Source organism: Sinocyclocheilus grahami, unplaced genomic scaffold (assembly GCF_001515645.1).
Source record: "Sinocyclocheilus grahami isolate Dianchi unplaced genomic scaffold, SAMN03320097.WGS_v1.1 scaffold136.1, whole genome shotgun sequence".
Lineage (NCBI taxonomy): Eukaryota > Metazoa > Chordata > Actinopteri > Cypriniformes > Cyprinidae > Sinocyclocheilus > Sinocyclocheilus grahami.
This window is the reverse complement of record NW_015505315.1, coordinates 724,781-739,628: the sequence shown is the minus strand read 5'-3', so window position 1 is coordinate 739,628 and position 14,848 is coordinate 724,781. Positions and strand designations below refer to the sequence as shown.

Below are 14,848 nucleotides of genomic sequence, written 5' to 3'. Positions count from 1 at the left end.
TCAGTAATTGCTGTTTTTGGGTTTCACTTTTGAAACTGAAATAAAGACTTGAGACATTCACATTGAGCATTTTATTTGTGCATTAAAATACATTTTGGTTTAAAGTCAAAAAGAAAAAAATTCTGGTTTAAATTAAGTGGTTAAAATTAATTGGCTCAACAAGACTGAACTGTGTATAAATTAAATCCACAAGATAATTCAAACGAAAAAGATTTAATCTCATTGGTTGAAGATGATTTTTGCTTTTGGGTTCTATTTGCTTTGATTAAGTTGAGATAACATAATTCAAATGCGTGGAAATGTGCGTCATAATTATATTAAGTTATACCAACGATTTATTTTTTTGAGTGTACATTTTTATTATTTGTGCATTAGTCTATATATTAGTTGTTCAAGGATGAGCAAAACTGAAAACTGCCCATTTTTCTGTTCTTGTTCAACTTGCCAGAACTGATTTTAGAGAACTGAGCAACAATTCATGCGAGGATAACTGTTGGTACAATCTCTCATCCAGTCTTTCTCCCTCCATCACACACAAAATGATTCATGACTGCAATTATCACTCAAGCTTCAGCGTTTTGAGATTTATTACGTTACTTTTATATCACACACACAAAAATAATATGTACAATTACATTTTGGCAGACCATTTTTAATCACATGGTTCATTCTGTATGTATAATTAATTTATCTATATGTAATACAATCTGTTTATTAGTTGATCTAGAAACAATATATCACAACAATGAAAGTTGATGCCAAGGAGATCACAGAACTGCAATATACTGTAGTATTCCCATTGTAACATTAGTATTGCTCATCCATAACTTAAGTGTAGTCACATGAACTCACTGTACTGTATAAGAACATAACCGCAGTGAACCAATACAGTGTAATACAGCAATGCTAAGATCACATCTGCTTCTCACAAACACATATACTTCAGACATTTCATATCCACAACTCATGGGTAAGTAAACACCAATCCAAGCAGCAAATACAATCTATGACTGCATGCCAAGTTGGCTAGTTGAATATCGTTCTAAACAATTATTTCAATGGTATAGAATTTTACACACACTTAGTACAAAGAAATGTCTTGCGCAATACAATGCATCTGAGTTTGGATAGAGCTTAAAATTGTGTCAATTTTCATAAGTATCCAGGTTACGCTGAAAAGAGAGGAAGAAGACAGGTTGGAAGTGTTTGTGAAAGTTTCCTTCACTGAGGCAGAGCTTTCAGGATGGCGTTCACCTCTTCTGCTACAGCAGTCAATGCAAACTCAAACTGTTCCTGAAGACAGAAGGAGAGAAAGTGGAAGAAACTCAGCCAAGTTCTTCAAAAATCACCAACATTTTACACTAAGCACAAACTTATCTTGCAAAATAAGGGAAAATGGACCTAAAGGGAATATCAGTCAGAAGAAGACGTAATAAGTTGCTGGAAAGCACATACAAAATGTGTGTGTGCTCCTTGTGTAGATGTGTGTCTTTAAAGCTGCAGAGAATGTGTGACTCAATGTGCTGTTCAAACTATGACTCAAAATCTGTCTCTTCCCTGAGGGGCACCCTGTGAAGATCGATCATTGTCTGAAGAGCGACCCTCAAAACTAACGTTTGAAACCAAAGCCTCCCACTGCAGGCCATGGAATAAACCAAGCTAAAGTGGGCGTTAAGTCAGATGCAAAGCTTCACAAAACAAGAAACGGATAAAAATCCCTCTTGAATTAACTTAACATGCACTTTTCTGCATTTTGAACCAACATAAATTAGTCTCTCAAAAAATGTAGTATGTAGTAAGTGAAGGTAAAGGTTTGTGATGTCAGTACAAAAACTCAACAGCTTGAATAAATGTATTATTTTATTATTTTACTTTGTAGCGGTAATAGCTTGTGCTGGAAACATAGACCACCTAATGCATGCAAATGACCATAAATGCATGAGGAGGATTTGATCATTTTCACAAATATCATTCACTGTCATATGCAAGGCGATTTGGAAGAAAAAGGCGACTGTGTACTAAAAGTGTAAATGTGACCATTTTGCCACTAGATGGTGTCACATTAATGCCTCAATGTTCTCCAGACATGATGAAGTATGGCTGTGGATATTTATCTGATCAGTCAAGCTGTTTATGAGCTTCTCTTCCAAGGTAAACAAAAGCCGGAGAGCTCATGGAGCTGCTAATGCACAAAACATTCCTATTCTGGGCCAGGAATGGAGAGGGTAGAATGGATTTTAGGAGGCAGACCAATTTCACACATGAGTACCTGCTTTGAGAGTGTTCAAAACGTGCAGGGCGAGGGGGTATCCTTTGGACATATGTTGCTTTTTGGAGCAACACAGAGCTGAAGTACTGACTAAGCGGGCCAGAACAGTAAAATCACAAATAATGCACTGTTAAAGTCCAGAAATGAGCAGAATTAACTAACTACAGAGCTTGAGAGCAACCTGTTACGTTAGGATTAAGGATAAATGATTAAATAAATGTATTGTTTTTTTCTTTCTAATGAAAAGATTCAGGGTTAATTTAAAAGTGATTAAAATGTAACAGCAAGTCCCAAGGTGTACAGGGATTTCTCCTTCATTTAAATGACAAGATTATATTAGTAATACTAATACTAGTTTGCTTATAAATACGTGAAAACAAAACAGAAAGATCCAAATATCCTTATTAGCGAGTCAGAGACTTACAGTCACAGACTAACAACAATCTGACTAGGAACTGATAAGTAGGATGAGGACTTGCTCAGGACTTTTAAAAAAGATATTTTACAATCTGACAGTTGTTGGTACATTTTGTTAACTTGCAGTTACTTTAGAAACCATTACTGTTGGCTGAGGAAACAGCTCTGGCTTTCATTCAAATATTAGGAATTTGTTGCACACCATGATACATTATTATTCAGTAAAGTAGGCTGATTGCTTCACTAAACTGAACAGAGAGGAAGCTAACATTGCACTAACATTTACTACTTCTATAATACCACTTACATATTCACTATTTTCAGTATCCTCTGAATGCTATCTTTTCAACACAATCCATGGAGGCTCAGTATCTCAGTTTACAGTGGCTAACCAGGTAGTCAGGAATTTATCTTTCATAAACAGCAGCTAATGTAATTCAGTGTGGCTCTGAGGAGGGGACTGTCATTTGCTCATCTTGTTATCTCCAAACAGTAGAATGCTAAATATGTTTCTTTAGCATAGTTTAAAAAAATGTATCTTGTATCAGTCAATCTTGTAATGCTGGAGATATTAGGAATTTGTTGCACACCATGATACATTATTATTCAGTAAAGTAGGCTGATTGCTTCACTAAACTGAACAGAGAGGAAGCTAACATTGCACTAACATTTACTACTTCTATAATACCACTTACATATTCACTATTTTCAGTATCCTCTGAATGCTATCTTTTCAACACAATCCATGGAGGCTCAGTATCTCAGTTTACAGTGGCTAACCAGGTAGTCAGGAATTTATCTTTCATAAACAGCAGCTAATGTAATTCAGTGTGGCTCTGAGGAGGGGACTGTCATTTGCTCATCTTGTTATCTCCAAACTGTAGAATGCTAAATATGTTTCTTTAGCATAGTTTAAAAAAAATGTATCTTGTATCAGTCAATCTTGTAATGCTGGAGACTCTCTAGGACCTTCTGGCTGATGTTCAAAATGTTGTTGCTTGCGGCATCAACAGGACGTATTTGTCATGGAAGAAGTGATCAATTACAAGTTAATTTTCTGAGCCTTCTTTTGCTGCTTTATTGACTATGTGGTTTTAGATTACAAATCGATGTTAATTGTAGCAGTGTGGTTAGGGTTGTATTGTACAGGGTGTGTACATGTACATGTGTGCAGGTGGAATTGCACTTATATTCACTGACTGAACTTTCTTCTGATGATGAGCTTATCATGGTATTAAATTGAATAATAATGCCATTAATATTGAATTATTGCTAAAATGCTAAAAATGCACAAAATATAAGGATTAGTGCCTTGAACAGACATATCCATGAGAGAAAATTTCAAAGCAATAATAGCAGTGCAGCAGAAAAAAGCCTACATTTTGATTTGATAGATTTTTTTCATCTTTAACAAGAGACCCTAAATACCCAGTGTCCATCATTTTGCACTTCCTCACTGTTCTTTAAGCTGAGTCTTACCTTGGTCTGTACCATGCCTGATCTCTGGTCCCTCAGGTGCTCCAGGGTAGCAGCAATATCAATCTCCTTAGCACCTGCAACAGAGCCACATAACATGAGTTCAAAGTACTCCACATAATCATAGATCATCTAGCACTCTCTCCAGCGCTCGCTTTTTCTGTGGAATTACATTCCCTTTGCAATGTTGGACAAAGCTTATAGACTACCTTGTTTTTAGCTAGTCTTGTTTTAGTCTACAGCAGAACTTCATGCCTTATTCTAGAACAAAATAAGTAATTAAAAAAAACATTAATAAATACAAATACAATAATACCAGTGACAAAAATCGAATCTTTAAAAAAAATGTAAATGTAATTTTTTTCTACCTGATCTGACTTTTAAGTTGGTGTAATTCAATGTTGTCAGATTGATTCAGTTATATTACATATTCTTTTTTGACTTGAATAAAGCCATTCATTTAGATTTTGCAGGTCACCTAATTACCCGTTTTTACCGTTTTTAGTTTATATTCAGCAGAGACCGCAGATCATTTTAATTCTAACATGAATAATCACTTAAAATAAGAGATTCTAAGACAGTGGTTAATAGCAGTAGAGCTCATGAAAACACAGATAGTGAACCTGCAGACATGCATTATATACGACTTCACTCATGCAGTGTTGGCAACCAAAACTGTAAAGTGAATATGAAATTTTTCACATGGTGGTAAGAGCGAAAAGGCTGATTAGGAGAAATCTCCCTTTCACCTTTAGCTTGAATGACTTTTTCTACAGGTCCAATGTTGTTTCTTCTCATAAATGAGCGGAGAACAGGAGAGGTCTAACAAGGCCTTATTTCTCATTCATTCATTCTTCAAAAAGAAAAGACAGACTACCCCCTCCCTTCTGCACAGATTGATAGAAAGAGCGAGTGAGGGAGTTTGAGGGCGAAGGAAAGAAAAAAAGCGGGAATCCTTATAGATGCTTTCTGAAAGGGAGCGAGTGCAGCTGGGGTTCCAGCCTCAAAAGTGCTCCAACACTTTCATGTCTTAAGAAGTGCAAGATTCCGAAGTTTAGGGGGAAAGACAGAGAGCGAGCAGATGAGGGGGCATCTAACAAGAAAAGGCATTGGAATTAAAACAGCATTCTTCCCTCATTTACAATTCATTCCTGGAGATGAAGAAAAGCGAAAGAAAAATACAATGGGGTGTTTGAGAAAAGAAAGAGCGAGAGAGAAGAGGAAGACATTAAGAACAGGAGAGAGAAAAGGGGAATGGAAGAGGGAGATTTCTGTTGTTTGGGACTTTCTGGGGCTTTGATCACACAAGTGAACACTGGAAAGTGGGCAACCTGGGAGACCCTCCTCCTTCCCAGAGAGCAGACAAAAGGGAGATGGAGGGGGTCGCTGAGGGCCGAGGCTCCGGGCCCCTGACAGCATGGGAAAGAAGCACAAATGCAGCGATGCTCTCCCTTGCATCTGGCCTTTGATCCCTCATTATAGAAAAAGCCACGGACCATGGTCGGGCCAGGAGTAGGGATGGACTGGTGACCAGAATAGAGAAGCATAGGGGGGAGGCAAATGCATGGGTGACCTCACCAGATGGGGTCAGGAAGAATGGTGATGATTCAGACAGGTTATGAAGGCACCTTCCGTCTCCGTGGCTGGATTCACATGACTTGTTAAACTCTATGCAGCGCTGAACGTATAATATTTGCATGTGAAAAAGTCAACCGTATTAGACGAAGCTGAAACCCTCGCAGTTGCTTACAGGTGCAAACACAAGGAGAAATACACTCTCTTCTCCGTTCTTCATGTTTTCACGCACTTTTATTCACATTAGCCTTTTGAGAGCCTTGGCCATTCATTAAAGACCTCAATCATCCTCTAATGCAAGACGAGACCTTCATTGTGTGAAACGTTGTGTGTTATGACAGCGCCTCCTCATCTGTGCCGTGCACTCTTACCTTTGACCATTTTATTTAGAACCATGTCAATCAGGATGTAGGTTCCACTCCTTCCAGCACCATCGCTGCAAATGAAGACAGAAACTCATCATCACTTCCGAGAAAAGAGCAGACCTGTCTGAATGAGCATTACAGTATGTGCTTGCTGAAACGAAAACAAAGTGTTAATTTCTCTGTTGTGTTACAGCCGCATTGTTTGCTGTTGCATCATCCTTCAGCATTCACAATAATTCTGTCAGAGATGACTGCTGACTTGTTTTCCTGTTCTTTGCTAAACTAAACTGCATTTGCAAAAAAAAAATCAAATAACACAACACAGCTCTTTTAAGAGCAAAAACAAAGCGTCTGAACACAGTGGGAATTTGAAGTGACTTGAAAAAGCATTTTAAACTGGTTTTACCTTCTACGCAATCGACTAAATTGCGAGAACCAGCCAAACTCAGACGCAGTTGGATGGTAAACTGCATTCTGATTTGAAATCAAGGTTACTTTTCAAGACATGCGGCTGAATATTATGAGTGTATTACTGAATGAACGTGTGTATGCCGCTTTCTGAGGTTGCTCAGGTTTAAGCACACACACACATAAAACACATTCAATTGGGGGGGTTAGGGAAATGAGAACTATTTAGGGAAACTCTCCCCTCTCGCCTGATATCATTCTGAATTATTCAAATATGCATGACAGCTGTGAAGCCTGTCTTCCCCACAACGCACAACATGTTGCTCATTAACCCCTGGTGTTAAAGATCATTTGGCCACTATTTTAGTTTACACAGACACTCACATTCCTCAATTTCACACTGAGGGTAAAGGCCATCCATTTTTACCATCACTCATGTAGATATTCACTCAATACTTCATTTATTTTACCAGTGCCTGAGAGATAATTCAGACCACTGATAATTTATATCACTGGATTTAATACTGCTTTGATGTTTGCATTTAATATAAAAGAAATAAAGCAATATATATATATATATTGCTTTAAAAAATATATATTCTGGTACTTGCCTGCAATGAACAATAATTGGACAAGATCTGCCCCGGTAGCACTTGTTAACCTTTCTGCAACGTCAGAAAAAAAGAGACCATTAATACTGCAAGTGCAAATAAGTAGTTCATGGGCATATTCATTTGCCATTTTAGAAACTCTTATAAATACGGTCATATATAAACATATTATATTTGCTTATTATCAAACACGTTACTGTCAAACCAGAGGACTTTCTAACATGTGTCTATCAAAATCATTATAAACCAAAAGGTCCATGCCAAACAATTAAAACAAATGGAGAGGTTGTTAAATCCACCACATTGTGACAAGCCATTAAGTAAATGATGTGTGGTTAGGTGTCATGATCCAAAACACATTAACCTTGCACAATTATAATGCTTGAAAACCATAAGGCCTTGCAGGATTTTAAGGCACATTGGTGCTGTTGCCATGGAAACCTACTGTGTTAACTCATATTGTTTTGCTTATCCCCAAAAAAAAAATTGATTTCTCAAGAGATACCAAAAAAAGGGTTTTAAGATCAGATCTGAATGCTCATGGGACGACTTTCAATTCTAAAACCTGCTGCACTCATTTCTATAATGTTATTTAAAGACAGCTGGGTCCAAAATTAATACTCGCCAAGTGCCAAATGCAAGAACAACTGGCTTTGGCGAGTTTATAAAACAGAATTGATTAACTTTAACTTTATAAGGAACTACAACAGGTTACATGGTTGAAGTCAAAGTATAAGAATGGTTACCTTGCCCACACTGATGTACATACCATGCTCAATTAAAATCAAAGAAATAAAAAATCTCATTACTCACATATCATCTACAGACTTTTAAACATTTTGGAAAAATTACCATCAGAATGCCTAGAGTTGTATTTTTCTTTTAGCAAAACAAATGTGACATTCCTTGATCATAATATTCATTTAATAAAAGTATGAGGAAAAAAAATCACAGTGGGCATGAACATAAATGGTTTTAATAAAGAAATGGTGCAAAATACATTTCTAGATAAGTAACTTTCGCATTTGACAAAAAGTTAATTTTTGGACCTTGAAATAAATATAAAATAAAGCCTGATGTTTCCTCCACAAGAAATGTGTAAGAAAAGTGCTTTAGATATCAGTTTTGTCTGAGATCTGCAAGAGTGCAGAGGGGACCATCATGCATTGGGGCATTAGGGCAGCAGCGTGTGTTTCTGGGCAAAACAGAGGGGCAGAGAAAAAGGGTGGGTGAGTGTGAGAAACAGGGACATCTGGTGAGTATGAGATGCAGGTAGGGAGGCAAGGAAAAATCAAGGGCCTGGAAGAGGAGATACAGTTTCCAATGATCACTTTTGTGACTATGCAACTGGGCTCATATAACTAGCTGCAACATCACAAAAATGACACTGGCAACCGCTAATTAGCTGGCCAACGAAAAAACAAGAGAGGTGAGTGAGGAGCGTTTGACAGATTCAGTGTGAGTCATGGCAGTGTATGAGACAAGACTGTGTCACAGGCCTTTGGGGAGATATTCAGAATGGCAACAGAAATCAGAGCAAGTCAAACAGAAGCACCAGGGTTAAAACCATCTCACCAATGCCTCAATGCTCAAGGTGTCATTGAAACTTTGGCAGAGTGAAAAGAATATTCAGAACACTTTGGGTCTCAGAATGGGAGTGATAATTCAGACTCGATGATCATATGTCAATCATCAGTAAATGCTGATAGAGGATCAGACCCACCCTTTTCATTTATCAGTGCATATTTATTACCCCATTATTTCTCAGGGCACAAGTTCCAGATCTAAACGCTTTGTGCATATGATCAAACAGTCCTCCCATGAATCAACAACAGAATCAGCACTCCAAATCTGACGCTTTAGAAATGTCAGCACATACATTTTAATCTCATATTACAGGCATATGTAATATGCATATGCACACGTAACATTTCCCCAAAGCATACACTGTATACAGTAGCTATAAGGAGAACTATTTGAAATCTAAAGCATACTGCGCCCCTGTGTCTGTAAAATGGTTAGATAAATGATTGATATACCATAATTCATGAATGTAAGCAAATCAGAGTGAGCTGCACAGAGCTCTGAGTCAACAACAGGAAATTCTCCAAAAGATTACACATTACACTCTAAAAATACAAAGCAGACAGTCTGAAATGTAACATGCCAACATCATTTCCCTACATTCCGTGGTGAAGTAGTGGGATTAATAAACCAAATGTAACAGCACAGCAGAACACTTGCTAAAATTTGTTAACTCTGCTTGAGCATGAAGAAAGAAACTAGAAGACCAAAATGGATCGTCCTATTGCAGGTATACATCCGCCTGTGCCAGGGTTGTTAAATTTCTTTAAGGTTTTACCCAAGAGGCCTATTGCATTTCTTCAGAACGCTCACAGCAGGTGAAAAATGAGAGTCATATGCTGCCATTGGCTTTCCTTTCACTATTGTTTTATTGCTGAACATTTCACATTTAATTGGAGTGTTTAATTTAATAGGGATTATTGTGCACACATATACAAGGAAAAAGGGCTAGATTTTATTTCTTCAAAAACATACTCTCTATTCTTTCTAAACCTACAGGCTGAAGGTTTTTTAGGAAATTAAGGATATTGGCCCAAACCTTTAAGACAAAACCGCATAGGTAAACATTCTGCCATTAACATCCTGGTGAAATACAGCAGCTGGACACATACCTGCGGAAGTCCAGCAAGGTTCTAGCTGACTCTGGAACATTCTGGTCCATCCAGGACAAGAAGTGGAACTGAGTGACTGTGCGGGTCTCATTAGTCTGGACGTTCTTCAGGTAGAAACTGCGCACCAGGAAATCATCACACCAGATATGCTCAGAGACCAGATTTACCTTCAAGAACATATGCAGAGTGTGTTTTAAATGTAAATTCATTTAAAAATTATTATTATTATTATTTGTTTTACATTTTTTAGATTCAGCATGTATAATGTTAACAAACACAGACAAAACTCGGAAATACTGTTATTTTGGCACAACAACTAATAGGGTAGTTATATGGACCCTTTTCACATTTCTAGGGTTCTCAGAAGCAGAAGTTGTCATAGTTGGGTTCTCATTTACTATAGTAGCAAAAGAAAAAAATTCACAATAGCGTTTGTATGATTTTTAAAGGTGGGAGAGATCGATAATGGTGGTCGAAAGGGAAAAAGAGGTCAAATTTGCTGTCACTTACCTTACCTTTACCATTTTATTATTAGTATTCTGAAATGTAATGCCAAGGTAATATAAAACAAAGTATACACTGTAAAAAAAGTGTCATTTTAACTGTTAAATATTGTAAAAATGCTACAGAAGAAAAACTGTTAATAGGTTAACAGTAAGTTCTTGTTTAACAGTAAGTTCTTGTACTTTATAAGGGAAAAACTGTAAAAGATCTAACCATACATTTCATGTAATTTGACAGTAAACTGCTGTTAATTGTACAGTTTTTAGAATTAAAAAAGAACAAATAAACATAATTTACAGTCAAAAACTGTAAACTGATATTCCCAGATTTCCCTGCATGACATATTTGAAAGTATTTTGTTTAAATAATTTCTAAATAATAGTTTTTATCAGTTATGTACATTTGGGTTTTATCTGTTGTTTATTTAATGTTGGTGATTTGTATTTTCGTGAATGACTCTATTAGTATATACTTCAGATGGCGTAAAAGCTACTTGTGATGAACTTTGATTTTTCTGTATTTTTTTACAAAATTATTCTGGTAACCACAGCTGCCAAAATTATTTTGTAAAAACTACAGAATTGTTTTTTACAGTGTAGTGTTAAGAATGTAATTTTTATTTTTTTTCAAAAACGTAACTTTGCTAGATTTACAATGTTAATAACTGTGGAAACGCGTCATCATAGTTTGTGAAGAGGGTCCATTGTCCTTATATTTAGTTAAGGTGTATTAAAACCTGAAATAATAAATAATTATTCAAATATATAAAACCACAGTGTCCACAGGAGCTTTACCTCATATATGTGGTAGAGGTCCGAGCCTTCATCAGGCCAGTACTGATGACACTGTTTGATGCCGTTTTCAGCAAGAGGTGTCAGCATGACAATAACCACACAGCCACTTTCCCAAACCATCTACACAACACACCATCAACAGAAAATGCAAAAGCAATGTTACAGTTTAGACAGGGAAAAACAGCCAAAAATACATTTGCAAGACAAAAAAATTCCCTCCTTTACGCCATGGTATATGAGTGGATTCAGAGAGTTATGCTTTTCAGCAGAGTTTGCTTTAAACTTAATTGGTCTTAATTACTCAAGCCCACTCGCCACTGTAATGGGAGTTTAGTTGAGTCTTCCAGCCCACCTCTCTTGCCCTTTATCTCTCGATCTCCCCTTCCCCTTGTATACGGAACCTCCTCAGCCTTGCTCCATTTCCCCTAATCACACTTTTACTGTGTCCTTCAATCACGGAAAGGCCCACTGCGGCCATTAGGAAAATGAGGGAAAACACTGACTTTTATGGTAGCAATAAAATACAATGATCCTGCTCATAAAATAATCAAACTCATGTGCCACACGTCCCCACAGAGTCATTAACAGAGAAATGTAGAGACATTACACCATGGTAAAAGTGGCTCAAAATGCAATATAAAGTTATCATTATGAATATGTTATCATTTTTAATCTCACAAAACGCTGGAGATGAAATTGATGAAAAATAAAATGTCTTAAATTCATGATTATATGATGAGAGAATGGTGGCAATAAAAAATAGCTTTCACTGAATGTAGTATTTAATAGAGTTTTTTGTTTCACATGTTTCATCCTAACAGAATTTATGGCACAACTATTAGCTTACAGGAATAAAGACAGAAATGTGTTTAGATGCTTAGCACTGTATACATTAATGGTCAAATGATGTTAAAAGATAAATGTTATTCAGCACTGTAAAAACCATTTCTTGTGTAATTTAAAATGTTCTGACTGAGGAGCTCATATGCAAAGATCACAATGCTTGATTCTTCAAGACAGGAGTGGGAACTGAAGGTCAATGGAGGAGCTTGCACTAATGTTCCAGACCAGGTGATCAAATATTGTTGAGTTCAAGCTTTGCAGTGCAATATGCAGAAAAGGTCAAACAAAACCAACAAACATGTTTCTGAAAACTCTGCAGACAACAGGACTGAGTGCTCTGTGCTTGGCCAGAATTTTGAATAAAAATTGCACAAAGCGACAATTGAATATTCTGTGAATAAAACTTGAAAGATGTAGAAGTTTCTTTCCCTCTGAGGAAAAGTATTGTGCAAACTTTCTTTTTTGACATGTGGACAAAGCTCCAATTCTGACATTCATATTAAAACATCACATTGTAATGTGGACCTAAAGGGAATCATCACTACTTGTCTTTAGGAGTTCAGTGGAAATAAATGGTTCCAGTGAAGTACATCTAAAAAGACCTAAAACACCAATATGTCAAATACAGTTTTACTAAACTACATTTTTATAATAATAATCTCTTTAATCATTAGTTTCTGTTTGGATGTACACCCGCATATACTTAATAAATGACTTCAGAACTTTGAACAACTTGGAGACTTATCACTAATGAACACTGTTTCTATTTTTTCTTTGAATGACAAATTAGAGAAAGTCTTACAAGCCATGCCTAATCAAGAAGGAAAAGGTTTACACTTAACATATAAGTAAATATGTATGTATACATGCCCTTTAATAAAGAGAAAACTTAAGACTCTGCAAACTTTTAAAAGCTTGGCTGTGTTGGGTATGAATCACCTTTTCATTAATGAGAGGAAACACAGAGATAATGACATCACTACATTAACTGACAGGGATTAATATACTCAATTTAATTTAAATGGAACTTTTAATGGCCTTTTTTGGATTCAGAACTGGCCTGACTGTCTATGGAATTAAATCAATTTAGATCATTAATTTTCTGCCAGTAATTGACAAAATGACAAATTCAAACAACCAATAACATCAATTAGTGTACACCCACATCTGTTAGTAAACACAGCTTTGTGATTATAGAGGGTCAAGTGACAGCAACACATTACCACAGTCAATTTATTAAAATGCAGATTACGGTTTGTATTTAACACCATCTACTTATCTAACCTTAAAAAAAAAAAAAGAGAGAAAATACGTTCAAAGCTGCTGCTGATCGTAAAATATGAATCAAGTTGAAAACATCCTACGCATGCCAGCAAAAAGCATTTAGGTGGTTCTTAAAATCAACTGAGCAATTAACACTGATTCTAATACGCAAACAAACAAACAAACAAACAAATAAAAGCACTGAAATCAATTTGTTATAATCAAAACTATTATAGTGAGAGACTTTCTCATTCAAAGCATCTGTGTTGGAGAAAAAGCTCAGATCTTCACTTATATTTTCAGCACTGAAACTGTGCAGTGAGGAATCCCAAACCTTATGGGAACTTTGACCCTCCTAATTAAGTTAATATAATGATGTTTACAAAGCAGCCTTCTTAGTGTAGATGGAATGTGTCCTTTCTACCCTTAACATTACCAAAAAGGTCCCAGTTTTGCCTTATTTGAGAGTTCATACAGTGAACAGACGCTTTCACGTTATATTTTGAGATCAGACATTAAATTCAATATGAATGCAAAAGCAGTTCTTGCTAATGGGTTTGCCTGAGTCTAATATGGTAAAAAGGAACTATCCACTCTGAACAGTTCTTGCACTTGTGTTTTATCCATATGGATTAGACTCGGACAACACTGAGTATCTTACCTGCCAGAAGTCTGCCACGGTGGAGGGAAGAGGACCTTGAGCGCTGATATAGGCTGGGTTTCGGGGGTCATGGTCCATCTTAAAAGTGAACAGACAGAATAAATATTTCATGAATATTCATGAAACAAACATTTTTTAATCAATACTGAAAATGAACAACTGTCTGTTGATTAAAGAATAAATCTATTCTACAGAAGAACAAGAGTGATATGGCTGCATGTTGGAAGGATGTTAGTTTCTATGGTGCTCTCCTCTGACATGAAGCCTCTATGTAAACAGCACTGTTTCATTGATCTTATTTATTTGCTTTCTGAACATTTCTTAGGTCCCCTCCAATCTTTGGGGAAGGGGTAAACAAACTTGCTGCCAAGAGAAACAGAATATCCACAATTTCTGTTTGGAGTTAAAAAGCTTGAGAGAAAAAAGGAAAAGGAAAAGCAAATCAAATAAAGCGAAGGCACAGAGGCCTGTCACTAATGAGAGCAGAGTCGTCTCTCTCACGACCACCTCCCCTCTCCCGACCCCTCTCTCCTGTCTTTCTCGCTCTCATTTTTATCTACTCCACAGCCACTCTCTCTTCCATTTCTATATCGCTCTATCTTCTCCAGTCACCCCTTCTTCCAGTCTCTCCCCTGTCTGTCCTCTCCGAGCATGTGCATTCTTTAATACCTCTGATTAAAGCCGGCTCTGGGAGTAAAGCAAGGCATCTCTCTAATCAAAAGCATTTATTGATGAGAAGCTCAGTGGCTGGAGGAGGGTGTCTGCGTGTAATTGTGTGTCTGTCTGAGTGAAAGCTGTCCCGATGGAAAAAAGCTAATGATAGAAAGAATTTTTTTTTATATGGATATGGACTGTGACATTCATAATGCACTAGCCACAATTAAATAATGACAGGCAAGATCTTCACCAGCACTTCAGCTAATCAGCAGCAAAACCATAACAAGCAAAAGTAGATTTCAAACCGCA

The 14,848-nt window shown here is 36.7% G+C and overlaps 1 protein-coding gene across 3 annotated transcripts in view; it reads right to left on the bottom strand.

The window, feature by feature from the left end:
* Nucleotides 1-576: 576 nt before the first annotated feature.
* Nucleotides 577-14,848, bottom strand: part of LOC107591002 (receptor-type tyrosine-protein phosphatase N2-like) — a 212,802-nt gene continuing 198,530 nt past the window's right edge. For all 3 annotated transcript variants that reach the window (XM_016279986.1, XM_016279988.1, XM_016279987.1), the window contains 7 exons: nt 13,883-13,960; nt 11,116-11,235; nt 9,818-9,984; nt 7,122-7,175; nt 6,109-6,173; nt 4,166-4,239; nt 577-1,293 (listed from right to left, as the gene is read on the bottom strand). In XM_016279986.1, coding sequence (XP_016135472.1) covers nt 1,222-1,293; nt 4,166-4,239; nt 6,109-6,173; nt 7,122-7,175; nt 9,818-9,984; nt 11,116-11,235; nt 13,883-13,960 — 630 coding nt within the window. In that variant the 3' untranslated portion in view covers nt 577-1,221. The remainder of the gene's footprint in view (nt 1,294-4,165; nt 4,240-6,108; nt 6,174-7,121; nt 7,176-9,817; nt 9,985-11,115; nt 11,236-13,882; nt 13,961-14,848) is intronic.